Source organism: Lissotriton helveticus, chromosome 4_1, assembly GCF_964261635.1.
Source record: "Lissotriton helveticus chromosome 4_1, aLisHel1.1, whole genome shotgun sequence".
NCBI classification, from domain to species: domain Eukaryota; kingdom Metazoa; phylum Chordata; class Amphibia; order Caudata; family Salamandridae; genus Lissotriton; species Lissotriton helveticus.
In genome coordinates, this window is record NC_136063.1 from 465,065,825 (window position 1) to 465,093,248 (window position 27,424).

Genomic DNA, 27,424 nt, shown 5'->3' on the forward strand with positions numbered 1-27,424 from the left:
TGACTCTTTTATGCTACTGTTGCCATGTGGTCACATTGGAATACTTTCATAAGCTCCTCATGCTACCAAAAAAGCTTGCATATACGTTATGATTGGGCTACAATGATAGGGCAATTATTAAGTAAAAAATTGACTATTGCAATGTCTTGTTTGTGGCGGGTATTAATGAACATCACAAACGATTAAGTGCTACAAAATAATACATAGGTTTTCCTATTTTCAGTGTCTGTTTGTTTTGAAGTTTGGTGAGGTGTTTTCAAAAATTCTAAAAAAAAAAAAAACAGTAGTACTACATTTTTTTGGGGGAGGTCTGTAAATTTTTTGCTCTGTAAAACGTCACAGTGCTGTTGCTTTTCTAGTGCTTAAACTATTTTATATTTCCTTCCTTCCTTCCCCTGTGCATTCCTTTTGTCAATTCTGAAATCCTTCAATCCTGCTTTCCATGTATGTGCTCTTTTAAGTAGTTTCTTTATTTCTCTCACCTCCATGCCGGTCTTATTTCCCAGCACACAAACACATGTTTTCAGATGGTCTGCCCCCCCTTGTCCCCCCCGTGTGAAGGTCAGGCATGGCTGGAGATATGGTTGCACCTCATTAAGATTTGATTGCAGCTGATAAAATGTTACTGGTGGGTATTTAATGCACATTTCTGCTTCTCTCTGAGTCAGAAAAATGTCAACGATCGGATGAATTAAGATTGTCTACTTCGGGCATAAGATATATATATTGTGTGGGTGCTTAGTGATCTGTTAGTGCAAGCCAGTATAACACCGCCCTGTTTTTGTTTCTGGATACCAAGAAACTGGACTAATAAATAAAGGTATTCTTACTGATCCTTTGGTGACCGCAAACTGTGCTGCCGTCTCCAGCATCCTTTGAATCCATTACTTGTAGAGTTCATACCAGAAGATAAGTTTATTTTATATTTATGATCTGTGTCTTTGTGATTTTATATTGATGTGGCCCATGGACAGCAGATCTAGTGCATTTTCCATCTTTGGGGAAAGAACAAGCACCGCCCATTATTTCCACTGAAAGCAGTCACTGTAGTTTGACTTATTGCTAAACGTCAAGCTTTGTTTCAGCTCCAGACATTCAAGCTTCATGTTGGCATGGAGGCAGTTGGAATGAATGTTGAACTTGGTAATCCTAGTGCTGGATCATGAACGCGTTCGTCAGCCCTCTTGATCCGTCGGCTCCCTGCACCTGTTTTTATTGAAACATATACTAGGAAACCGAGTAGTAGTTGCGTATACTAACTCGTAGATTTTCTGATTTAATAAATGCAACATATGCAGCACAGTTGCAGCAAAAGCAGTGCGTGGATCCTTTATGGGCCTTTGCGTGAGCACTGAATGTGGTTCTTTTTTTTCATGTGACGTGGCTCATGAATAAATGATTATAATGATGTCAAACTAAGAAACTGAGTACTGGGTTCAGTGCTTAACGGAAAGACATTGATTCTGGAGGCATCGGTTTACATAGATTTTTGCTTGCCACAATCCTGATACCGGAGGTTCTCACACAGCAATGCTTTTTCCTGCTCTCGGTGTAGAAGGATGACATGATGGTGCTCTTTACCCTGTACTAATTCAGTTCAGAATGTAGCTGCAAACCTGCTGGACACTTCACAGCTATGTGTAGTGAACAGTGATCTGAAGCAATATGAGGTGAGACTTGCTCCCAACACGGGATTGGAAATTGGTTCCGAGTCCCAGGAGACTCTCTTTGTTGTCACGAAGGCATGTTAACTGGTTTATGTTTGCAGGAACATCCATCACAGAATAGTACTTTGCGTTAAGGGTGCACTTTTACTGCTTTGACACCAGGGGGCACCAAAGTAGTAAAAGTGACGACAAATCTGATGTTCTCCAGTTTCTACTAAAGAACAAATAGTCTCTTGATGGTGTTTTATGGGTTATAATCCGTTTTAAATGCAAACCAGAAATTCTGATAACACACTGAAAAACCTTCCGTTAGCTTCCGACTGAGTCTCATGAGGTTTTTGGTATTCTAAAGTGGTGATATTATGCTCGGGGATTACTGTATCCCCTAGGGCTGCAGTAATTCCAGGGTGTGGGATTACAGAACCATTAGAAATGGTGTTATGTGGTGCTGTGAGAGTTGTTTGTTTTCCTCCCATTTCCTGGCAAAATGCAGACAGGTGAAAAAACAAAATGTTCCTTCAGAATTGCTAATCCTAATTCAATTGGTAACTCCTATTATGGTGATACTCAGAACCCAGAGGGTGTTTTAATGATGGCCTAAAATGTGGGAAAAGGACGAAGAGGTAGATATGTCAGCCGAGCCACATCTTCCTCCACACAGTTCTCAAGGTACCTCTGACCACCCCATCCCTCTTCCATGACATTAGTGTTCCTCAAAATAGACGGATGAAGAAAAAAGCCCTCTTTGCAAAATAATGCTTCAAAGCTTGAAGCGGCAAAGGATCCATGGAAGGGACTCCATGCTAGACTTTTCCAGGAAGTTTCTTTGTGCCTTTCACACATTTCACCTAATTTATTAGACTTTTAAGACATTCCATACATTCATTAATTTCACTGTGTTACAGGTTATCATGCTTTGCCTCACCAGTTCTGGCTCGCAGAAATGCTGTCCCTCTAATAAAAGAGCCTTGTTGTTCCTCGGGATGATGTACCCTACCAACTCTTTCCCTTGAATAGCTCGACAGCCTGGTTCATGAAAAGTTGTCATGTGCACATTTGCATTTCACTGATGATAACCTCCTGAATGTTGTGTAGCTAGAAGGCATTTAATCAGGAAGCAATACAAATTTAGCTGGTATATGTTCTATTATTGGTCTATAATTCTTCTGAAAGGTTTTTTCTTAAAGGAGCCCAACATAGTTTTCCAGCTTAATTTCCTTTATTACATAAGCCCTTAAGGAAACTGAAATCAAGGAAATAATACTTTCTGTTTATGACTCCTGCGCCGTGCTCCTCAGCAGAGGAAACACTATGCAATCTTGATGTTTACAGATCTATGAAATAGTTTATTGAAAGAGTTTTTTAAGATGTGTTTCTCATCTGTTCATCAGTATTGTTGGACTTGCCCTAGGCAGTAAAAACAGCCTGAGCCACTAATACGAGGTAGATAGTCTCATGTATTCCGGAATCCATCTATTCCACCACCGTGAACGCAGCATTGGTGGTCATCCAAAGACACACACTCAATGCACACAATTGTAAAGTAGTGACATGGATCACTCCTCTTGCAAGCTATGACCCAAGGAAGATGTCCAGTTGAAAGAGTCACCTTTTAGCCAGGATATTCTGCACAGTTTGCCATGCTTGGTTTACCCATACCATGTTCCTATCACAAGAAATTCGGTTAACCTCAAGTTGGAAGGGAGTTCTGCTGAATGACCAAGTAAGGTGATGGCAGTATGCCTAGTCCTTGCTATCCCTCACCTCCCCTCCCCAACATCCTCTCAGCCCCATATTCCCTTGGTGCACAAGCACTTGGCGTCACTCTTGCATGTCTAAAAACAGACTGGTACCATTTCTGGATGAATAGTTAGTTAATTTTCTTGTTTCTAGACTAAATGTTTGCTTACATATTCAAAATCAGTGACTGGTCTTTCTTAAACTACAGTTCACCTGCTTCTCAGACTCTTTATTCATACTTGCTAACCAGCCCTTGAATAGTTCAGTAAGGTTTCTTCAAGTTGTGTCCTTTTCTTTCAGCTACGAGCTTTGTCACACATTTTGAAAACACCAATTGAAGTTGTGCAAGCAGATTCTGCTCCAATTGTTGTTGGTGAAGAATACGCTAGCGAGCCAATCCTCCTTGTGTAAGTAATGGTATTCCCCTTTCAACTATGAATTTATAAATGCATTACCTCACCTGCTGACTGCCAAGTGTTGGGAAATAGCAACACCTTGTCGTGTCGTACGGCTTATACTTTCTCAGTAAAATTGTGTGTTTCTTGGACAACATGAACGCAAAACTGTGCAAGACTGATTCTACATACACCATAAGGATATGTTGGCCTTAGTCCTGATAGCTCACATTGCACAATCTATACCCCTAACCTGACAGGGTAGCAGGTGGAATGTGGAACCTCAGAACATGACAACCCTGACTCCCCATGGAAATTGTGGTAACAGCTCTAGAACCTTTATGTTTGTTAACTCGTGCATACCCACAGAGATGCACACGAAATACACAATATGGTGTTTCAATATTTATTGAAGCATTATGATTCCTGTGCAAATTACGTGAACTGCAATAATCAATAGAAGGAAACAGAATAAGATGATCAGCATTACAAGAATGGTGACGAAGATAAACAATTGTGCTAATACAGAGAATATATGCTTTCTTATAAGTGCTATTATATTTTGTACTTCTACCTAGCGCAACATATCCTAGTGTACCTAGAGTGGGTGAATCTCCCAGAATCACTATAGGTGATCTAACTTGCTCGTTACCTGTGGGTAAGTGTCATCAGGGAGCCCGTCTTGATGGATAGCTGGGCTTTATCCCTCGCAGGAGCTAAACGGGAATCCACTGGGCTGGAATTCCTGCATATTGCGACTTCACAGTGCCAGGTAAATGCTCCTCCAACTAAACAAAGGAGTGATGTTGTTTATATGATAAACATCACCCATGTTTCCATGCCGAAGTTTCAGTCAGGCTGTCATTATTGATCCTACCTGACAAAGCTGTTGCAGAGAGATGAATAATAAACAACATAATTTTGTGTAGTGAACTTTAGCTTTCATACTGAATATTCAAAGCTCTGATAATGCAGCTAGGAAGATGTGTAAATGTAAGCTAGGTTATTTCATGGAGCATTATCTGTGCAAGGAACACAAACAAAAGGTGTGTCAAGTGTCAACGTTCAAAAATGGATGTCCAGTTTTAACATGAGCATGTAAAATGGTAGTGTTCCTGTCTCTGTGCGACCACATGACACCCACTCCTCGGATGTGATTCAACTAAAAAGCTTCCTTAAAATGTATGTTAAAAATAGAGCCAATATAAAACCTAAAAATAGAGCCAATATAAAACCTAAAATCTTAAAGCATTGTGCTTCTTTAATAATAAAAGTATAAAAAAAACCTACATGTTATAAAAGGTCATTGAAAAAAGCAATAATTAAAACATTTCATTTCTAAAAGCAATTTTGATGATCTAAACATAGCCAAATTTAAAAAATCTCCACTGCTCGATAACTGCCAGATTGTTTAGATGTTCTGAGGCATGGATGAAATATAGCTGTTCCCAGCATACACAGATGACTGGTCCATTGGCACCCCTATTGCCAGTTCCATGGAGTGAACCTGTTCAAGTCCAACCCTCAGCGTCCGCTGAAGGAGTGACGGCCAGTAGTACATCTGCAGAGGACAAGCCAGGGTCCATGTCACCAGGAGCTGAAGCATTCCAGGAAGGCTTATAATATGCGTTCTGAAGCAGCGGCAGTCGCATACGGTGTCTGTACAGGTGCGTCTTTAGGGGACCTGCCAGTAGCGTAATGTCCGTAGATTGGACTGGCTGCATCCCAAACCATATATCCAGGGCACACTCGAAAGTGCACAGCTCACAGTGGAATAGGGGCTGCACGCAGTGTAGCCAGTCAGGCTGAAAGGACAAGAACCAGGTGCCATTAAGTTCTTGAAGCAAGGGTGCGCCAAAGGACTGTATAATTCTCTCACGACACAGCACACGTGGTAGTTCCATTTCCATTTGTTTGCGTGGCGGTAAGTCCATTGTGGAGCAAATGGAATAAAATCAGTGTCCCAACAATTAGAACAGTAAAAGCGATAAGCCTCCAAAAATGCTTCCCAGCATTGAGTGTATGAAAGATGGAACAACTCAGTCTGTCTGGAAGATAGTAACCAACCCAGAGCGATTTGATGACTTAAAGTGAAGAGGAAAAGCAATGCAATTGTAATCCAAATGTATATCCATGGAGTGATAAGGTATGTCTTTTTATTTTTTATGACCAATTTTATTGAGTTTTATAGTTAAAAAAGGCCTGGACACCCAACAGTTATACAGAAAGGATAAACTTCCTCAGTCTTATTCCTATAAGCACTAGAACTGCACAGAAAATCCACCCCAACCATGCATGTGGATATATGTTAGACATCGTAGTACACACACGCATCCTGTCTATAACCCACCTGTTAATACTCTCTAATCTGATCAATGAAAGAGTACTTCAAGCGGCCACTTTTCAAGACCATTCCCTGATAGTCTGCCCAACACTGCCAAACCTTCTTATGCTTTTGAAGACAACCCCTGGCCTGGTAAACTGCCACCTCCAAGCCCATACAATGGTCCTGACCCCCTTCCACACCACCAAGGATGGAAATGTCTCCGCCTTCCTCTCCCTGGTGATGTCCTTCTTTGCCAAGGTCAACCCAAGGAAAAGGAGTGTCTGTTTGTACCTATTGCCCCCAATATTGTCTGTAATGTGCTGGAGGGCCTGCTTCGGTTTCGTGAGCATCAGCCAAGAGAGCACTCGGCTCAGATAGGAGAGCACTTTATCCCAAAATCGACGTAAAACTGAACAGTCGCATACTGTGAGCATGATGTAACCTTCCTCCGTATGACACCGCAAGCATAGTGGAGATTCTATTACCCCATGTGCCATGATCAGTGTCTAGTATAATAGATCCTGTGGAGGTATTTTAGTTGTAACTGCTGGAGGCGTGCCAAAATGGCTGCCTCCTGGGCCGATCTCAGAACATCAGCGCAACCATCATCGAGGGTTTTAAGGTCAGTCTCCCAGTCCAGACGCTTGTGGTCTCTTAGATCCTCTGCAAGCAGTTTAAGCCCCAGAGGATTATATTCCGGGATGGAATGAAGACTGTCAGTGTATGTGGCAAGAGCAGAACGTAATTTCAAATAACGATGAAATTGACTACAATTGAAGCTGAATTCCTGTTGAAGCTCCTGAAAGGGTCTTAGGATTGTTTCTGGCATCACATCCCCCAGTGTAGATCTACCAATCATGTCCCACTTCCTAAAACCTTCCAGATAAGCCATTTGTGTTAACATGGTGCCATGCCACAGCGGTGTCTGCTACGCAAGCCTCCCCTCCATCCCATTCGGCGCATGGTAGATATCCATATAGTGAGGACTACTCTGGTTTCACGTAGAGTCCAGCAGAGGAATGCTGCCCATTGCCCATTTCTCCACAGCACAGGCCGGTGTCCCTGATCACACCACCATTTGTTAACAATGAGCAAATGAGAGACAGAATATTAGGAGACAATGTCAGCAATACCTCCCCCAAATGTCAGCTGAAAACATTTAGTCAAAGCAATGCGAGGACACCCACCACCCCATTGAGGATGGTATTAATTTGAATAAACCATGATGTGGAGATCGGGTGGTGTTTCTTTTGTAGTTGGAGCAGTCAAATTAAGGACACCATGTTAAAGATTGCAAAACAGCCGATAAGTAACAATGGCAGATGTGACCACATCCGCATCGCCTCCCTCATTTGCGCCAGAGCTGACTCCTTATTGCGCGTCCTGCTCCAGGCGTGATTAAACCCCCCACCCCCATGTACTTGAAACAGTCAGTCTCTATGCTTATGCCTGGAGCCCGGTGTATCGGCCCTGTATATTCATTTGCGGGGAATACTACAGATTTAGAGGTGTTGATGTGAACCCCACCGACTCATCAAATATGTGCTTGTCCCTGTCTCTTCGGGGTCAGTAAGAAAGAATAACAGATCGTCTGCGTAGAGGGCAAATCTATTGGAGCATCCAGGGCTCCACAAGGCATGTCTTTTTGTGCCAGATGTACAATTCACATAGCCCCCTTTTGTGAAGGTGGCATCAAAGTCGATAAATGAGCCAGAGGCAGTTTGCACAAGATTGGGAGGCTTGTGGAGCTGTGTAGAACTGGTAGGTGATTCTAATGGCGGTACGTTACACCATCCTTGTCTGTTTGCAGAATTGAAATCTGTTTCTGTACATGATGAATTTATGGCTTTTGTTGATGTACAGGAAGAAGTCAGTGTTGGCTGTCTTCAGCCAGGAAGAAGCAGCTTCATCGTCGGTCTAAGCTTCCAACGGGACTTCCTGTATGGTAGTTAAAGGAGAGAGGTAACTATCTACCAAGGTGCCACTTTAGCCTACTATGTAGAACCCCCCACATGATGTGGTTTGATGAGCTCTATTGACACAAATCTTGTGTGTTTGCTACCAGCAAGGGGCAGTAAAATACCGTTTCTCGTACCTTCAACGGCAAGGACAGGTACAGGCACTCTGTAGGATGGCCCAAATGACCTATTGTGCAAAGTTTTTGTTGGTGCTTCCTTCACTTCACCAGTGGCAGAAAGTTCCTGCTGGATGTTGCTCTGAGCATCTCGTAAGTTGTTCAGTTTCTGTAAAATAGCCAAACGTTCACTGATCTCAAAAGACGTTTCCATCAGAACTGTACTGGGATTGTCAAGGTCTCTAACCCACATTTTAACCCCCAAACAGGATCTCATAGGTACTCTGACCACCCAGGGATTTTCTAGGTGGATTGAAGACTCTCCGACCACATACAGGCGGTGAACGCAACAGCCACCTGAACTTAAGACCCTAACTGTTAAAGACTGCTTTAAGAATCGGTTCTTCCTCTCCACTACCACGTTTCCATTGGGATGATCGGGGGAGCAGTACTGCACAGTCCCACCCAATTTTCCCTTGGGGTCTCTGTAATCTTGTAGGCAAACACCGGATCCTGGTCAAAATGGTCTGTGGCTACTGCCTATAGCCTGATAAAGGCTTGCAGGTCTTTTATAACAGTTTAAGCATCATCCGATTGCTGTGGCCATACCCATAGGAATCAATAGCAGGAATTCACTGTTACCATGATGTATTTGTAAGACCCATCTGAGAGTAAGGGTCCACAGTGGTCCAAATAGATACAAGCCAGAGACTTGCCTAAGATCAATAGAGGTGTCAGTGGTGAATGTGCTATGGTGGAAACCCTCATCTACTGGCAGATGTCGCATTTAAGGGTGAAATCCTTAATCTGTTTGTATAAACCTGGCCACCAATTGACTTGCTGCAATAGTGAGATTGTAGCAGCCACCATCATGTGCTGCTAGGATTTACCCTAACCTGCAATCGGAATTGGGTATTATTCTGTCCCCCACTCCGGGAATAAGAGCAATTGAAATGTTTTGTGCACTTAACTGGTATGAGTGTTTTGTTGGAAAACCTTTCGGTAAGAGGGTGTCATCATGTGCAACGTTGAGAACCATCATGATGTCTCATCTGTCCTCATACTAGAGAGTTTTTGCATCGACTTGCTTTTGTGGCTTCATCATCGAAGGAATTCCCTCCAACGTGCATTACTACACGCTGATGACTTAGTTTATGTATCACATGAGTCAGTGTCAAACATGTTTTTAGTTTGGCCACCTGTCTAAGCAGCTTGTAGTTTATTGTGTACCCTTTGGAATCTCTGAATCCTTTCTGGTTCCAGTAGTGTAAGTACTCATTGTAAGACTGGACCGAATCATACGCATCACACACTAGGAGTGGGGGTGAGGTGGGGTTTGGGATCCATATTCTCAAGTGCCAGATTTAGGGCTTTCAGTTAAGCCAGCTGCGCTGTGCAATAAGCAAGTGACTGCGCATAGGTTTTAGGAGGGTGGAATTCTCCATCCTGTATGCTACCCTTTACTGCTGCGCACACAGAAGAGTATTGGTGCTTTGTCCATATGGCAGTTCTGACCAGAACAATCAGTGGAGATTATATAATCCTACTGATTTAGAGGCATGACTTTATTGGGCAGAGAATATTTGTGTTCATATTGCACATTTGCCTGTGTTTGTAGTGTAGAGTGAAATATGTAATCTGCATTTGTTGCTGGGAGTGAGCTGGCCCTTTGTTTCCATCGTAGATGTGAAGCTTTCACGTTTGGAATGCTGGCCTTTGAAATAGCCTCTAAGGCCGGAAACTTCCTTGAGTGTGGGGTTAGATTAATTTTTTAGGTACCCTGGTAGCCTTAAAGGTAGTTTTGCTATCACATTGACGACTACATGTCTTACGCATTGTGGGGACAACAGACTGCATAGGGAGGCCAACAGGCATACGTAGAAATCTCAACTAATCCTGGTCTGGCTCCATATTTAATGTGGGTGTGGAATCAATGCCATAGCTTTCTGTTGGTTAGGCTTGACACTGTCCACTTCTTGGTAGCTTTCCCCACCCAGGGCTCTTATGTTAAAAATGTATCTGAAGAAAAATGTACAGTTGACAGTATAGTGCGATGGAAGCAGTTTTTCATACCGTTTCAATGTGACATATATAGATAGAAGCATAGCATGAAGGTCCAGCAAACAAGTACAGTGGGGGCCATGCAATATACAACATGTGCTTGTGTATATGTACAAGTGTTTGAGTCTGCACAACAAAAGGTAAGATATACAGTCTCGGGTAGAGGGGGCTAGGGGAGAGAAGGCAAAGAGATACGTCTGTATCTGTTTCAAGATTATGATTTCCGGTGTGTTGCTGCAGAAACTGCGAAAGGAGGGTGGTCCAGTGAGGGGACGTGGGTTGCTTACGGAGACCCCGGACCTCCTCATATCGTAGGATGTTTTTCTCCGCTGCACAACATTTATGGACCGCTTCATACTAGGCAGCCAGAGAAGGAAAAGCGCCAGGGAAGTGAAGCGAGAGTGCAGCTGTAAGATTTGCGCAGCCTGAAAATGCCAAGCGAACACTCCTCCCACGTGTGAATATCCGTGAGCTCCGTGACCTAGCGTAGTGTGTTGTATACTCTCTCTCCCAAAAATGGTGCAGTGCTGGGCAGGACAAGATCATGTGTTGCAGGAGCCTGACCAAACTGACAGCGCGCATCTGCTTGTAGAACGAATCAGCTAATTTGGACTGGGATGAAGTAGACGGGATGCAGCGTGAAGAATTGCAGGTTTTTCGTGTGCTAGAGGGCGCACTGCAAGATGGCCGCTCTGTAGAGCAGCTCCGCCGGCCAAGTCAATAATCCTTTCATTATCCTGAACATCCGCCCTCGCTTACAGCAAAATCGGCGGAATACACATTTGGGAAGGTGTGTAGAACAACATAGCCAGAAGCTGCGGACGGCGGAGCCGAATTTAAAGCGGATCTGCGGCTGGAAAGGTCATGGGTCTGCAACGGCAACGTGAAGAGCCACGACTAGCCTTTGCGGTAAGGACTGTTGTGAGCCACGGGGGCGCCAGAATTGCGCTGGGTTTGATGTGGAGGTCACAGCGCTGCTAGACCTTTGCCCCGTGGGACTGCGGGACCCGAGCTGAGGGCCGGTAAGCTCCTGACACTGTGGGGAGTCTGGTTGTGGGAGTAGGCCGCCCTTGACTCGCCGACCTCGCGGCCTGCCGGTGCGGGTGTGTGGGGAGCCGTATTGCCTTTCGCCCTTCGCGGCTGTGGTCCGGAACCGCCGGGGCTGCCTAGATCCGACTCTGTGGGGTTGACGAGTGGCTCACCGGTGTGAGAGCGGCGCCTCTACCTTTTTACTGTGAGGTGTGGTGCAAGTGGGTGCACGGGAAACCTCTCACTGATTGCCTGCGACTGCTGCCTGCTGGTGCCCGTGGGTGATTCCCTCGTGTGGACAGCAGCGATGTTTGTTGACAGAAGATTACTGCGGTCTACGTGCTGGTGTAATTCAATACCTCCCATGCTGCTAGTTTGAATGTCAAGCGTTGGGATGCGATGCTATTAAGTGGACCCTGCAAAATGTATACTTCGCCACTGTGAAAGCATCCTGAGAGGTGCTGCGCCATTGCGGATCTGTGGTGCTGCTCTCCTTCCCCCTTGATTTTGCAACTGGGATCTAGTGTGGCACTGAGACCCATATCATTACCTCATTGGTGATTTTGAATTTGCTGCCTTTGTTTTCAGACCTCATGGAACTTAGTCCTCCCATTGGACTGACAGATTTCTGTGGCTGCCTGGCTCCCTCCATTGAGCAGCTGGGACGCTATTCTGGCTATGTGCTGGTCTGTACTTCTCCTGCTGGTCCAGCTTCTCAACTAGTGTTCTTTTTGTCTGACTGGCATATTTACACTGCGCTGCCGCTGATGGAGATCTGAGGGCATATTGGCAGGCACGGTGTGCTGCAGTCTACACAGCTTCTCCTTCCCCTTCTCACCTGGTTGGTCCTCTGTGACATACCGCCTGTCGGAAAGAGGCTTGCCTCCTTTTTTTTATTTTGCTGTCCGAGCCTTGCTCCGACCAAGTACGGCTGAGTCATCATGGGTAAATCTGAACGCGGCCTGCCGCGATTCACGTTTGAGCCACGAAAGTCCAGCCGGGCTCCTCAGCAGGCAGCTTCTGACTCTGAGGCAGACGCTCCCGCTACCCCACTCTCTAACATTGACATAACTCTCCCCGTTACTTCAGAACGTTAAGCACAGCGGTGGAATTAGCCCCGCGTGCAAGCGTTTTGACCGTTATGACAAGCTCAGCTCGTCATGAGCATGGGAGGGGTTAACAGTGGCAAATATGTTTGTTCCAACAATTATAGCAGTACTTGTTTCCTTGTGAGGATAGCCTTTTCGTTGCAATGGGCTGTTTGCATCTCAAATATGACTTGCTGTAATTGTACATAGTAATGTCAATCACCTGTCTGACATGGAACGTACTCTGGCTAAATTCACCAAAAAAGATTTGTCAGGTCCTGGCACACTTGGATCGCCATGGTATTCATATTGCCCTTATACAGGAAACACATCTAACACGAATGACAGATAGGTTAGTGGGGAGTCGTTGGGCTGGATATCAAATCGCCTCATTGTATTCTTCCTATAGCCAAGGTATCCTCACCCTTGTCAAAAGGGGTCTCCCATATTGTATGAGCGCATTCTTGCTGTTATCAGTGCACTCCCAGACGCTGTCATTCTCAGGGGCGGTGACCTAAATCCAAAATTAGATCCAAAAAAAGATAAATCTAGCGGCAGGGTGGGGCACTCTCCTGGAGCAGCGCGTGCAATCAAAGATGGAATGGAAGATTTGGAATTGCTAGATGTCACACTGGAGGGCACACACATTTCCACCGCACATGGCTGCTGGTCCAGTCTTGATTACTGGCTGATGAGTGAGGAGGCAGAGGGCTGGGTGACTGATGTGGCTGTATTACCGCTCACACTTTCGGATCACTGTCCTGTCCGCCTCGATCTATCTGTCCCCCAAACTTCACATGGCGCTTCAGGTCTGAAGCGCTGTCGGACCCGGTGTACATGGAAACGATCTGTGAAGCTATAACGCAGTACTTCGAGCATAATAAGGGATCAGTGAATAGCGCATGGCTGCTTTGGGAGGGATTTAAAGCCACTATTCGGGGTACCTGTATCAGCACAACTTCCGGAATATTAAAGGATTTAAGAGGAAAACTGACTAGAATAGAAGTACGAAGCTGTGCCCTGCGAGTCGACTCTGGCTTGCCTTAAAGAGGCTACCATTGAACACGCGAATTTGGCTGAGGAAGGGATGAGGTATATATCAAAACGATACAGAGTGTGGCCTAGGGTGAGGTTGGCAGACCAGTACACCATTTAGCCAATAAGATTAAATGCCGAACGGAAAGAGAGACAATCACTAAAGTCACAGATGAGGCGGGCCAAGATTATCACAGTATTCCAGACATAGCCAATCAATTACAGCAATTTTATGAGAAACTATACAACTCCCAAGGTGAGACCGATGTAGCCGATCTCGATAAATACCTCTCGCAGATAGCCATCGCATGGCTCTCGGATGGTCAGAGGGAATACCTAAGTCAACCGATCACAGTGGAAGATATTCATATGGTGATAAAAACATTAACTAATAAAAAAGCGCCGGGCCCCAACCGCTTCACATGTGAATTTTACTAAAATTAAATTGAAGAACTCTCCCCTTATTTATTAGAAATGTACGCTGAAGCGTATGATGTAGGCAAACTGCCACCATCCCTTCGCGATGCACTAATTATAACACTACTCAAGAAAGATAAATCCTCCACTAGTTGTGAATCTTACAGACCTCTGTCGCTCATTAATATAGATGTACAAATCTTGGCGAAGATTCTGGCTAATCGTCTCCAGCCGCTCATGCAAAAACTGGTCCTACCTGACCAGTTGGGCTTTATTGCGGAGCGCTCGACCTCCCATAATTTGCGGACACTGTTTGCCACACTCCACACACTCAATCCTGAATAGCCAGCGGCGGCGATCATGCTTGACGCCGCCAAGGCATTTGGTTCTATAGAATGGGGCTATCTTTTTTTATGTTTTGCAGAGGATGGGTTTTTTGCTCCTCTTTATTAACTGGGTGCGTATTTTATATGCTGGACCCTCCACCCGCGAGTGCGGGTGGAGGGCTACATATCGGACCTGATGCAAATAACCAGGGGCACTAGGCAGGGGTGCCCTCTCTCACCAATGTCATTTGCTCTGACACTGGAGCCCCTAGCCTGTCTTATAAGACAATCTCATAAATACGCGGCGCTTAACTTTCTATATCGACCTGTCATTATCTCTTTATGCAAACGACATGCTGCTTTTCATACATGAGCCCCGCACATATCTAGCACCAGTTCTTCCTGAATATATCCGCTTTGCCCACTTCTCTAGCTTTAATATCGATTGGTCCAAGTCGTTGGTGATGTCCCTGACAGAGAGCACCATTCTGCATGAACTTGACTTTCCCCTTGTGTGGACCACAGAGTCGGTAATTTACCTGGGGGTGTGGATTCACCAAAATCCAGAGATTGTTATTCGCGAGAATTACAGAACAGCCTAAGCAATGCTGGAACAACAAGTGGATAGATGGATAAAAATCCCGCTTTCGCTTGTAGACCATATTGCTTTGGTCAAAATGGTGTGTTACCCAAATTTATATATCTTTTCAGTAATATACTGTTTCAACTCACTCAACAATTTTTTAAACAAGTGCACACTCTGCTGCTTTGTCTCATTTGGGATGGCCGACAGGCATTTGTGGGTTGGGGGTTCAACGTACCTGATTTCTATCTTTATTATCTATGTGCACAAGCCCAATATGTGCATTTTTTGTTCTCCCCACATGCCTTCGTCCCTCATGTGGCGGTAGAACACAGGGATGCCCATCCTATCCCACTGAGCTCCTTACTAACTCATAGTCACAGGCCTTCCACTCGCTCCACATTTAACACCATTACCTCTACGATTGCCAATTGGCAGGCACTGGGTCGTGAGGCAGACAAACTCCCATTATATTCCCTGCTCCTGCCAGTGGCTTACCACTCTAGCGTATCTGTAACACATGAGCAGGGAGCCCTGCATACACTTGAGCAAGTGGGCATATCCATGCTGCAGGATTTATTTCCGTGTGGCACTTTTCTGACTATCACAGACATGGACTACATTCAGAATAAGACACCCTTCTTTATGTTTTACATGTATAGATTAAAAAAGGCTTAGCAGATTCACTACCCCACATTCCCCACGGAACCGCCCAAGGCATTGGCATTGCTCACACTTCTCATTGTCCCCACTCGACACAAGCTAGTCACTAAGTTATATCGCGCTGCTCGGGAAGACCGGCCTCTCAACAGTGACAAGAGCCTCGACACTTGGAATGCGTATCTTGACACACCACTCACCCAGAAGGAATGGGAGATCTGCTGCCAACTCACTAGCACTCTCCCTTCCAATGGAAATCTCTGAATTATACATTTTAAATATTTGCACCAGGTCTACTACACTCCATATAAGCTTTTTAAATATGGGCTCAGAGACACAGATGCTTGCAAATGATGCAGGCCTCTGGGTGCAGACTTCTGGCATCTAGCCTGGACCTGTAGACGGGTGTACGAATACTGGGCAGCTGTGATAACTAAACTATCAAAGATTATTGGGATTACGTTGCAGTGCTCTCCACAAATATGTTTGCTGGGGTTAGTTCCTTTCATAAAAGGTGCAGTGGGTAGGTTAACAAGAGTGGCATTGCTTGTTGCTAAAAGACGGGTGGGGATGGTGTGGGATAGTACGCTGAGCCCTTCAGTGGAATTGTGGCTTAAAGATCTGTCACTCTGTAGAGAAAATATAGGCCGAGGAGTTTCCACCGTCCTCCAGGCCAAACCACGTCTAGGAGCCCTTAGTAACGTACCTACGTACAGCTACTCCGCAAGGTTCAAATGTAGCTGAAACTACATAAACATGCATGCCATATACTGTCTGTAATGATGTCAGTCTTTGTCATGTCTTTCACATGTATATTTCAGATTTAGTCACGGGCCTTTTCTGTTCTTTTTTTTTTTTATCTGATTGGGTCTTGTATATTGGTCAACTAGATTAAGATGTACAGTATGCTGATGTTCTTTTATATTTGGTGTCTCTTTGGTTTATCGTAACTGTTATTTGTACAAGAAGTTGTGGGGAAAAAAAAGAATTGCAGGTTTTTAAATTGTGATTTACGGGATACCTTTTTTGGTCATTTTAGGGCAGTCACCCACTCCCTATTGTGTAATGCTCTCCCAAACTCCTCCTCCCCATTTGTGACCTAGGGTGTCTGGGGGAAGCAGTGTTAGTTCGCGAATGGCTTTGTACAGCCAAGTAATACGTTGACAGCTAAGCCCCATCATAAGAATCGTTTGCAGCACAGGGTGCATTGTAGGTTCTGACTCCGTAACATTTCATAGGGTTCGAGTGAGTTGCCGCAGAAGAAAGAATTGCCCTGGGGGTAAATCATAGTCTGTAACGAACTAGCCAAGCAAAAGGAGCTGACCGTTAAGAAAATGATCTCCAACTGTGACGACGGAGTGCTCCATTGAGGGGACTTTGTCGTGTCTGGTGAAGGTACCAGCAAATTTAGGAGGACTGACCAGGGGCAGTGCACGGGCATATATCACAGTTTTCGGTGATGTGCGCTGTATACTGGTCAATAATCATTTTCCCTAGTGCAATTTTGCCTATTGGGGCAAGGGGCAAAGATCGTCAGAAGTACATTTGCACCTTGATGCCCAGCAGTGCCACCCAAAGGTTCCCCTCAAATATATCCAGCGGGGTATAGTGGTGATGATCCCTTGGTAGCAGGTAGCTGCTTCTTGCCAGCGAAGGGGGGTGGTTCCCAAACATATGGATTGAAGCGGTTGGTCAGGATGCAGTGGATGTATTACTTATTTGTCCCAGTTTACCCAAAGACCAGTGGCTGTAGCGAACTCGCAGAGTGTATGTTGAAGCAAGAAAAGATCAGAAGTGATGTCCTTCAAATAAATGACAATATTGCTGGGGTACAGTGACACAGCATTCGTCCTGTCTTCCATGGGTATTCCCAAGCCACCATGCACACAGTGCTGGCGTACAGCAAGGGTCTCCATTGCAAGGAGAAGAGCAGTGGTGGAAGTGGGCACCCCATGATTAGGGGTGGGCGGAATTTGCGTAATCGCGTTACGCAAATCTCCGCGAAACGTAATAAATCTCCACCAACTCGCAGAAATTCCGCAGACACGCGGAATTGCTTGTTTGCGATGCTTTTTTACTGTTCACAATCGCAGTTTGCAAGCTCAGGGAAAAATATCTCTCAACACGCATTTTGAGAACGTGAATTTACCGCCCAGGCCTACCCATGATAGTGCCTCTGCTCACTTGAAACGGGGAGATAAATCGTCCCAGGCAGACTCGGGAGGTCGGATTAGTGTAAAGGAGCAGAGTGTATGCAAGGAGTCTTGGCCCAACTCCAAATTAGGTCAAGACCTGAAAGAAGTAGGGCCACGCCAGTGAATCAGATGCTTTCTCTAGGTCTTAATATCAGGCAACATCATTTAACGCGATCCTGTATATGAAATAACTGGTAAATATTCTGAGAGGTGCTACGTTCTGGCATATGTGAATGAGATCGGGGAGGATCCAGGCATACCGATCTGCCAATATTTTGCCCAGTATTTTATAATCCGCCCCCAGAATGGCAATGGGTTGAGATGATGATGAAGAATGAATGATGATGATGAAGCCAGGTTTCTACCTGGCTTCAGGATGGAAACCAGGAGTGATTCCTGAAACAATTGAGGGAGTTCGCACTCAGCCAGTGCCGCTTCATACTAGTCAGTCAATTTGGGCACAAAGTGTGAAGAGAAAGTACTATAATATTCATGTGGTAGGCCGTCGAGTGACAAAGTATTTATAATGGGCTTAGTCCTTGATCACCTGCACTACGTCTTCTGTGACTAATTTGGAGTCGAGCGAGTGTAGTCGCTGTGTGAATGTGGGCCACAGTGATGACTGCAAGAAAGCACATACGTGGTCCTCAGATTGATCAGGTGGAGCATTGTACAGTGTAGAGCAAAAGGTGTGAAAGGGGCGCAGTATGTCCTCTTGAGTATAGATGGATGTGCCAGTTGGTGTGATCAATTCGGTTATGGGCTTTTATGATCATTGATGTGATTGAAAACACTCCAATCAATTGATCTTTATTCAATGTGTTTGGTTGTTGTAACAGCACACACTTCTCCAAGAAATGTTTCGCAAGGCTTCTGCCTTCATTTGACAGCTCACATCCTAAAAACAGGACACCGAGATAGGCAATCTTTGATTTCTTGAAATAAATATGTAAGCTAATCCCAAACCTGTGCAATCTACTGTATCCAAGTGAGTTGATAGGTCATCATCCGTCACTTATCTGTCATCGAAAAAGGACGAAGCCTGGTTGTGAAAGTTTTTGGAAAGTTCTGTTGCCTGGGCTGAAAACAGCCCGGGGCTGTTCTTATGCCCCTGGGGCAATCGATAAAACTGTTTTTGAGAGCCTAGGGTGCAGAATGCGGTCAAGTACCTACTTTCAGGTGCTATATGTTGGCAGAAAAACCCATTTGAAATATCTAATGTGGTTTTATATTTTTTACGCACTATATTCATTAGTGTATAGCTATGCACATTTTGTCCAACGAAAATGCGTCTAGTGGTGTTCAAAAGTCCTTAATCTAAGACTAGACAATATCAATAGTCAGGTTTTAATACTGGAAACAAAGGATTATTTATAGGGAAGGTACTTCTTTCTATCACACCTTGGTATTCAAGTTGTGTGAGTATTTCTCTAACAGTTTTTTAGCCTTCTGTTTAATGGGGTATAGTTTTGATTGTTGTGGGGTGGACCTCACAGGTATATTATAATAAGGGTATCCATCATTCCAACCCCACATGGTTGCGGTATAACGCTGGAGCTTGCGCTAAGGCCCACTCTTTGGCGTACGAATGTCTTACTACATCTTGGACGAGATCGGAGAAGGTAGGTAAAATCAAATTTTCCCCTTTTGGGCAATCCATAACAAAGTCTAGTGGCCAATCCTTTTCATCCAAATGAATGTCGTTGCCGAATGACAAGTTCTCCCAAAAGAGCACATGTATGGTGGTATATCGCTATCCGTTTGGAGTTGTAATGCATATAATTGACTGGGACATTCCGTGGCCTCTCCAGTGTTTCCACCTGGATGTAGTCACTCATTGCTACTGCCACAAGACACTAAATAAGATTCTGGCGAACTATTGTGACTTTTACTGTGCTCTCTCCACCATGATCAGAGCCCACGCCCATTCAGAAGTAGTGTCCTCAAAATCCGTCACTTGCTTGACTTCAAGGCTACCTATCTTTTTCTTTTTCAATTGAGGCTTCAATTGTTTAGGTCTGGATTTTTATTTTTTATTATAAAGTCAGAAGAATGGTGTGAGTACTTCTTCACTTTCACATACTTCTCTAATCTGCACTCTGCTCGTCCCCCTCTCTCCAAGCATTTTTTGAATGACTCCTAAAAGGAACAAGAGGAAAGTGTATCGGTATCCTGATACCAATCAGGCTTTTTAGTTATATTCCGGTTATGCAGATTATAGCGTTTTTCAGTGGACTCTTGTTGAGGAGATCCACCCTGTGTTTTTAGTCTTTACTTTATTTTTCTTATTATTCCCCCTCTTCTTAGAAGACTCGGTCCTGTTTTGATTTATCCTTTTCAGAATTGCCCTTATTCTGTGGTTTGCTAGTTTTGGCTCCCAAATTAGCTCTACCTATTGCTGCACAGGTTTCCTCGATAAATTTAGGTAATTTGCTCTCCTGGTTTTCCAGAGCAACCTGCGTGAGCCGTTGGTGTGTAGCCAATGCTGCTACTTCCCCTTTTTATATTACTTAGCATTATTGCGGATACTGCAGCAAAGTTACCCATCAGTTCAATCCTCAAATCCAGGGCAGGGACTTCCCCATACTCATTTTGGATCTGTTAAGCACCTCTGGCAAAACAGCTAATGAGGGTGTAACGTGTGCTCAAAGCCTATACCCCAAGTGGCGCATTCTTCCTCTGGGGGAGCCATTCCCATTGGCAAGAATATGGTGAGTATTCTATTTTTCATGGGGTCTTGTGGGGAAACACTGCGTCAAGCTGATTTGTTCTCTGTGAAATCCAGAACGGAATCTCCTCCTTTCTGATGAGAACCTTACCCATGGCTACACTGTTGGTCACTGGACTAATTCCAGGCGTAGCCAATCATGGTTGTGCAGTTGAGCAGCCCTTGCAGGAATTGCTGTCATCGTTTGCATCAGATATAGTGGCTAACGACTTTATATTCTGACAAGACTTGCGTACCGTGTACATAGCTCTACTGCTGTTAAATTTGCTATATCTGGGTAGAGTGTGTAACTGGCTAAGGCTGGCCACGTTGCTCTCTCATTGCTGAGGGGACCTAGTCTAACATAGTTTGTTGTGTGTGGTAGAGCGCCTTCAAACCAGTCTTGGTGTTATTGATACATTAATGGTATTTCTAGTGCTTCATAAGCTATGTAGTTGTTAGGAAATGCAGTTAGAGTCAAATGCATGAAAAAGTCTGGATTGTGCATTCACTGCTAGGAATGTAACACATTAATAGAATACCTCTGCCCTATTTGCTTTGTGGACCTCAACCACAAAGGTCATGTCTCCTCCTGCAAGGGGGAACCCCTTTTGATGTAACATCTGCATGATTATATGTCTGCAGTTCACCGGTATATTAATTGGTGCTGCATTAGCCATTTGAATATGTAAAATTCAGATGGGCGATCCTTTTTAAAGGTTTAAGTTTAAACAACGTACATCCAATAAATAGGGGTTCCATACTCCGCTGAAGAGGATTTTTCCCTAACACCACGGATGTCCACAGTTAATAAGTGAGTTGTGGTCTTCAGGTACACAAAAGAAAACTACTCCGGCGATCCATTAAATAAGAACCGAAGCTTGAACGTTGGTGGCACCATGTCGTATGGCTCCTACATTCTCAGTAAAACTGTGCGTTTGTTTGACAACATAAGCATCAAAACTGTTCAAGACTAATTCTACGCACACCATCAGGATAAAGTTGGCTTTAGTCCTGCTAGCTCACTGCACCATCTGTGCCCCTAACCAGGCAAGGTAACAAGTGGAATGTTCAACCTCAGAACATGACAACCCTGACTCTCCAGGGAAATTGTGGTAACTGATCTAGAACCTTTTTGTTTAACTCCTGCATACCCAAAGAGACAAACAAAAAAATACACAACATGGCATTTTACTATTTATTTATGACTCTTGTGTAAAATACATGCGCCGTAGTAATCAGTAAAAGGAAACCGAATAATCTGAAGATGAACAATTCAACCATTGTGCTGTTACAGAGAGTATATGCTCACATATAAGTACTGTTATTTTTTTGTACTCCTACCTAGTACTACCTATCCTAGGGTGGGTGAATCTGCCAGAATGTAATGTGATCTAACTTACCTGTGGTTCAGTGTCATTGGGGAGCCCGTCTTGGTGGAGAGCTGGGCTTCACAGGAATCCGCTGGATTGGAATTCCAGCATGGGGCAACCTCTCAGTGCCAGCGAAAACCTCCACTAACTAAACAAAGAAGTGTTGTCATTTATATAATAAACATCACCCATGTTTCCATGCTTCAAAACCCATTGACTAAGTCATAAATGTAGGTGGCCGGGGTATTTTGTATTTTTTACACTTACCTTTTTGAATGTTCATTATTACTATTTTACTAAGAGCGCCATGGCCTCCGGTACGTCCCACATTAGAGGGTGCTTCACCAGCATTAAAGTGAGAGGGTATTTTAAATAGACCATACAACAGCTGAGACCTGGTTAGTAAGCACAGGTGACATCAGAGGTCCAAAACCAAAGATTCTGAGGCTTACCAGGTATTACTTACTTTGAATGACAGTATTATCCACAATGTATTCACTGCCTCTGGCTTCATCCTCTGCCACATGCAGAATATCTCACTTTGTTCTGAATATCCATTTGTCCAAACTGAACTGTCATCACAAAAGCAATGTTGATATTAGCCCATCCAGTCTCTGTATCAAGTGTCCAACTCTCTACCTCCACTGTTAAGAGACCTGAAGCAAGAGCTGTTAAAAATAAAGAATAGAAAAGAAATTACCCGCAATCTAAAATCCTAGAAGTACCTCCCCAGAACGACACCTGATTACACCCAAAAACATTATGCACAGGTGAAAAGTGTGCCTGTCTCCTTACCGCTTCATCCACTTGTTTCACCTTCCCTGGAAATCCCGAAGCAATGTTCAAAGGCATAGAACTCTGAGCAGCTGGTGAAAACTGTTGAAGTAAAGACAAGGCCTAAATATTCTCTGTTGAGCAATGAATACTTAATGGTTTAAGTGGTTTGCTAAGGCTTGTGGGTTGGTGATGTTTGTGAGGATTTATATGTATTTAAGTCCAGTGATTGGTTGCACACCATATCCAAGAGTTTATATACCATCTCTGTTCCCTCCTGAATATATAGTCCACGGCCTTGACAGTTTGCTTTGCGCCTGCCTTAGCAATCCGATTAAGGCCTATTTGGGCAGCAATTTGGGTGGTCATGAAAGTACTCCAAACCACCCCTCCAGCATTTTTCCCAGAAAGCTGGATAATCTGGATAATAACAATTGAATTGTTGTAGGAGACGCAAGGCGTAAATGTTTCGCAGCTTGACTCTCTGAATGCTCAACCACCCTACATTGATTACATTTTCTGAAGTAGCAGTTTTTATGAAACCATTTACAATCTATAGCATCCTTTACTTGAAACTCTTCTTATCAATGGGTAAAGGTATTCGAGGTAGCCGAGGCAGTTGCATAGCAGAGTGGGGATTGATCACTAGTTTCGTTTGAGACATGCAGAATACTGCGTGAACGCATATTTGTTTGGGCAAAAGCAGCTCTTTGTTGACTGGACTTATGACTGAGAATAAAAAAGGGATCCTTGCATGGATTCTGAAGTTTCTGTTCAGCACAATCTCCTGTCTAGTGTGCTGGAGCTGAGTTTCTGTCGGCAGAGAGCTTGTGAGTGTAAATGTATGCTACAACAATCCTTTAGCATTTATATGGGTTTGTTGCCCATGATATACATGACATCGATTTAGGCGGTATTTCAGCAGTAACACACTGCAAATGGTAATCGTATCTTAGAATTGCATCTACACACAAAAAGCATATATGTTTTTTGTATTTTGTTTTTCTTGCAAACTAAGCCGTTCATAAAACAGCTGACCTTTCCCATCTGAATATCTCTTTTTGGGATGATAGCTAGATAAAAGTGTAATCTACATGCCTCATGTAAAAATCTACTCTGACCCTGCTCTGAAATAACTAAAACAGATGCGGCCCGTGCAGGTGAGAGAGGGACTTTGACAGACAACAAGGGAAACTTGTTTAATTTTCCCTTGTGGTCATCTGTCGAATGCCCCCAAACCTGGCCCCACCGATTTTACCTGCACAGGCCGCGGCTGCACTAAATCAATTTGCACAGAAGAGGTTGAGCGGTGTACTATATCTAGAGAGCCAACTCCCTCTCCCTCCATTCATTAGTGGATTACAGTGCCTCCCTGATAGAGAGACTGACTTTTTCATGGATTCTTTTTTGCAGTTATAAACAGAATTAGGATTACAACTAAAGACTACAATCGCTGATTGAGCTGATGTCTTCTATTTCGTTTTCCTGTGATAAAATTACCGTTGGCTTCTATTTGCATAGTCTTTCGATTGATCCACCAGTCATCCATCCTGATACTGCCTAAATGATGGAAGTGCAGGCCTGGGTTCTTTTCCTTACTTACACTTCCGTTCATGTAAGCGACTGTCAATTTGGACTAAAAGAGCAGTCAAGGTGGCCAACTAACATGGCCGATAGGACGTGAATCCGATCGTCTCTGTCCCAGGCCCCGTATCTTACCTGGCATAAGGCATATTTCCAAACATCCTGACCACCCCACTGCGCGGCCCGGAGTGCGGTGACGGCGGGGATCTGCCCTGAAACCCAGTGGTGGACCCACGGTACGGCGAAGGAGCTCCAGAGTGATGCACTAGCCCGGCGCCGAGAGCGGAGGAAAATGGCGGCTGCATCTGCGGTGGGGGCTGAGAGACGCAGCGGCTGAGACCCCGTGGCCCCTATTAATGGACCTGGTGCTATAGGAGATTTTCTGCCCTTACAGGGACTTTGGAGGTGGCGGCCGGACTCCCTCGTGGTGACATCCATATGGAGCAAAATGGTGGACTGCCCCGGCGGGTATATAAACCTGCATTAGTTGAGGAGGATTGATGGTGCGCTGAGCTCCACACTGCTGTTTCCACCCTCCCCCCATTGAGAAGCAGCAGGAGAAATTCAGACAGCCAGCAGAGGGGTGCTCGAGGACCCGGTGCCCGCCGGGAGACGTGCTTTTGGACTTCCAGCTTACAGGAACCCCCGCAGGCACGAGGTGAGGTTGGGGGGCTCCCCTCTTCCAGCAAGAAACAAGGCAGGGGGCGGGGGCCCTGATCCCTTTCATAGCACCGGGGGCAAGGCGCGACTCCGGGGTCTGGTGGTGGTGGTGGCAGCATCTAGCAGCAACTTCTGGATGGTGTGGCAGTGGGGTCCAGAAGTGATCTGGCATGAGGAGCCTCGTGACCTCGAGACATCTACTAGTAGAGGGGGCCTAAGACCAACTCCTCTGCGAAGCACTGGGTACTTGTTGCCTCACCCTAATATGGCCGCCAAATACTGAAATTAACATTGGAGACCACCGGCAACATTACTGGGTCGACGAAGCAGGCCTCCTGCCTTATCACATACTGAGTGGAGCCAGAGAAAAGCACTGCTCTTGCAGAGACCCAACATGAGCGCACGGACCATAATCACTGGGGGGCCCGCTTGCCTACCTTGGGAGACCTCACATTCGGCATTGGGGATCCGCTTGCAGGGCCGGACGAAGTCAGCACAGTCTGGTTCTGAGCGACGCGAGGGCAGCCAGGGGCTGACCAAGAATAGTATCTACATATGTCACCGAAAAAGGCCCCCAACAACAAGGTATCCGACTATTTTGCCGCGACAGGTGTGAGGGTGTCTGATGACGAATCAACGCCATCCCCAGGAGTAATTCAAAATTACTCATAAATGTGCTTAGAAAACCATTCTAAGTTCATGTGATTTATTTCACATTATTTGCGACTTATTTATACACATAAAGATAAAAAACCTTCATTAATGTCATGAAATAGACAACACCTTATTCAGTATACCATGAATCGGTTCGGGGCAGCCTAATGGGTAATCCGGTTCGCCAAGTCAAGGTGATCTGAGGTCTTCATTAGGGCACTGGGGGAATCAATGCTGAAGGCGGCAGTCTATGATCCACCGTTGTGTTAGCACGACTCCTGAATGAATCGGCCTGCTGTCTCAGAATCAATCTGGGCGTAGTGATTGATTCATGGGAACTTCCAACAACTAATGGACTTTCCCTACGCATGGAACTAAGCACGCCCCAATTCAGACAACCAAGTCCTGATGACGATCCAAACTAAGATGGATCGAAACGCCGTCGACCTAACGGCTTAACTAACAGGCATACTCCTCTCTTGTGGCTCAACCTTCAATTGAAAAAACTTTGTGTATTGTGATATCACGTTATCACTTGCTTTGGAGCCACACACTGTAAATTACTTGCACTCTGTCACAGTGCGCTGTCCTTGCTGTTCACTTCTCCACTTGCGTCGCCACTTTCACCACAATCACCTTTAGCACCAAGTTTTATATGGTTGTCACCAATTTATTTATGCAGTGCTGCTTCTAACTGTATATGTTTCGACCATGAACTTAGGTCGCAATATAAAGATGAGTAACTATCTTTCTTCAAATTAATGAGTTTTCTCCTTCTTTCCTTGTGAGTAATGCTGTATGCATGCATAATTAATTGCCTACACATCCTTACCTGTCAGGACATTGTTTCTTAATGCACCTTACTTACCCAGTCCTGAACTGGTCTATGGGTTACACTCCTTTTTTCACCTGTGGTGTGTCCAGAAAATAAGTTGTGTTTGGAATAGCAGTATGGTTCCCTTTGATGACCTGTGATGTTGGCATCTCGCCGTGCTTTATGGACACACCAACCCTAGCAAATGTATTTTCAACACTATTGCTGGTATTTAGAAAGAGTAGCTAAAACCTTGAACTGCATGTGCCCATACATGTTGTATTTTTGTAAATATGAACAACATGCAGTGTTTGAGCCATACATCAGTGAATGGTAAACTCTAATAACTATTGGTGTATAAATATGCATTTGATACATAAATACTTAAGCCATGACTTTATAATAATTATCAACTCCTGTAATGTTTCTTTAATATCTTGTATTTTTTTTTTCCTTTTAGTTACATGCGACACGCTTATGGATTAGGTGAACATTACAATTCTGTGGAACAACTAAAGGACACAGTTGCAGAAAACAGCTAGTTTTTAATTGCCCACATACTGTGTCTGTTAAAGCATAGCTGTGGACAAAAATCACTCTTGTGTTAAAAAACATCGTATAATTATTTTGCATAAATTACAACCACGCCTTTCTCTTTTTTGACAATGTTTTACCACTGATGATCAACTGACTATTGTTCAAATGTCTAACTGACAATTTGTGTGGTTTTCACATACAACAGCATCCTAATTTATTTATTGATTGCATCTCATTGACTGTCCACAATTCCAGATGTACACGTCTGTTAAAATCAGAAGTCCTTGTGGCTATGGCTTATGACATCACGAGCCATTATACGATGCCAGCCGTATTCGAATTCAGAGCCAAATAATAAAAGTTCTGCAGTTATTCTTCAATGCATTTTAAAGGGTAACAATTTTGCATTCCGAAATCAGTTCATCAGTTAATAAAGGCAATTTTAAACTGAATATTACAAATGTAGATCATGGAAATAGACGTGCTTTATTAAATGCATCTAAAGCATATATTGCAAACAAGTAGCATTTTTCCAGCCATTTATATTATATTTTTTAAAGTATTGTGGGTGCTTTCTGCTCCTTGGAGGAAATTGTGTGATCAAAATGAATTTGAATGTTGTGATTAGTGAGTTTGTCTTACTAATAGCACAAGCGAATGGTATGCTGCTACCAGAATAGGTTCATTGTATGCTGTAATTTACATCACAGGGTGAATACTATATA

General features: G+C 44.3%; 1 protein-coding gene across 3 annotated transcripts in view; it reads left to right on the forward strand.

Annotated features, from left to right (window-relative positions):
- The window catches only part of OTUD6B (OTU deubiquitinase 6B), a 175,308-nt gene extending 148,100 nt beyond the window's left edge, over positions 1–27,208 (forward strand). Inside the window, exons 7-8 of one of the 3 annotated variants that reach the window (XR_013610508.1) lie at positions 3,708–3,814; positions 26,623–26,638. Coding sequence is in view for 2 of the 3 variants with exons in the window: in XM_078687053.1 (XP_078543179.1) it covers positions 3,708–3,814; positions 26,955–27,054 (207 nt within the window). In the remaining variant the exon portion in view is untranslated. Of the gene's footprint in view, positions 1–3,707; positions 3,815–26,622 lie in introns of all 3 variants that reach the window. The other 2 variants (XM_078687055.1, XM_078687053.1) reach the window with 2 other exon arrangements.
- The last annotated feature ends 216 nt before the right edge of the window (positions 27,209–27,424 follow it).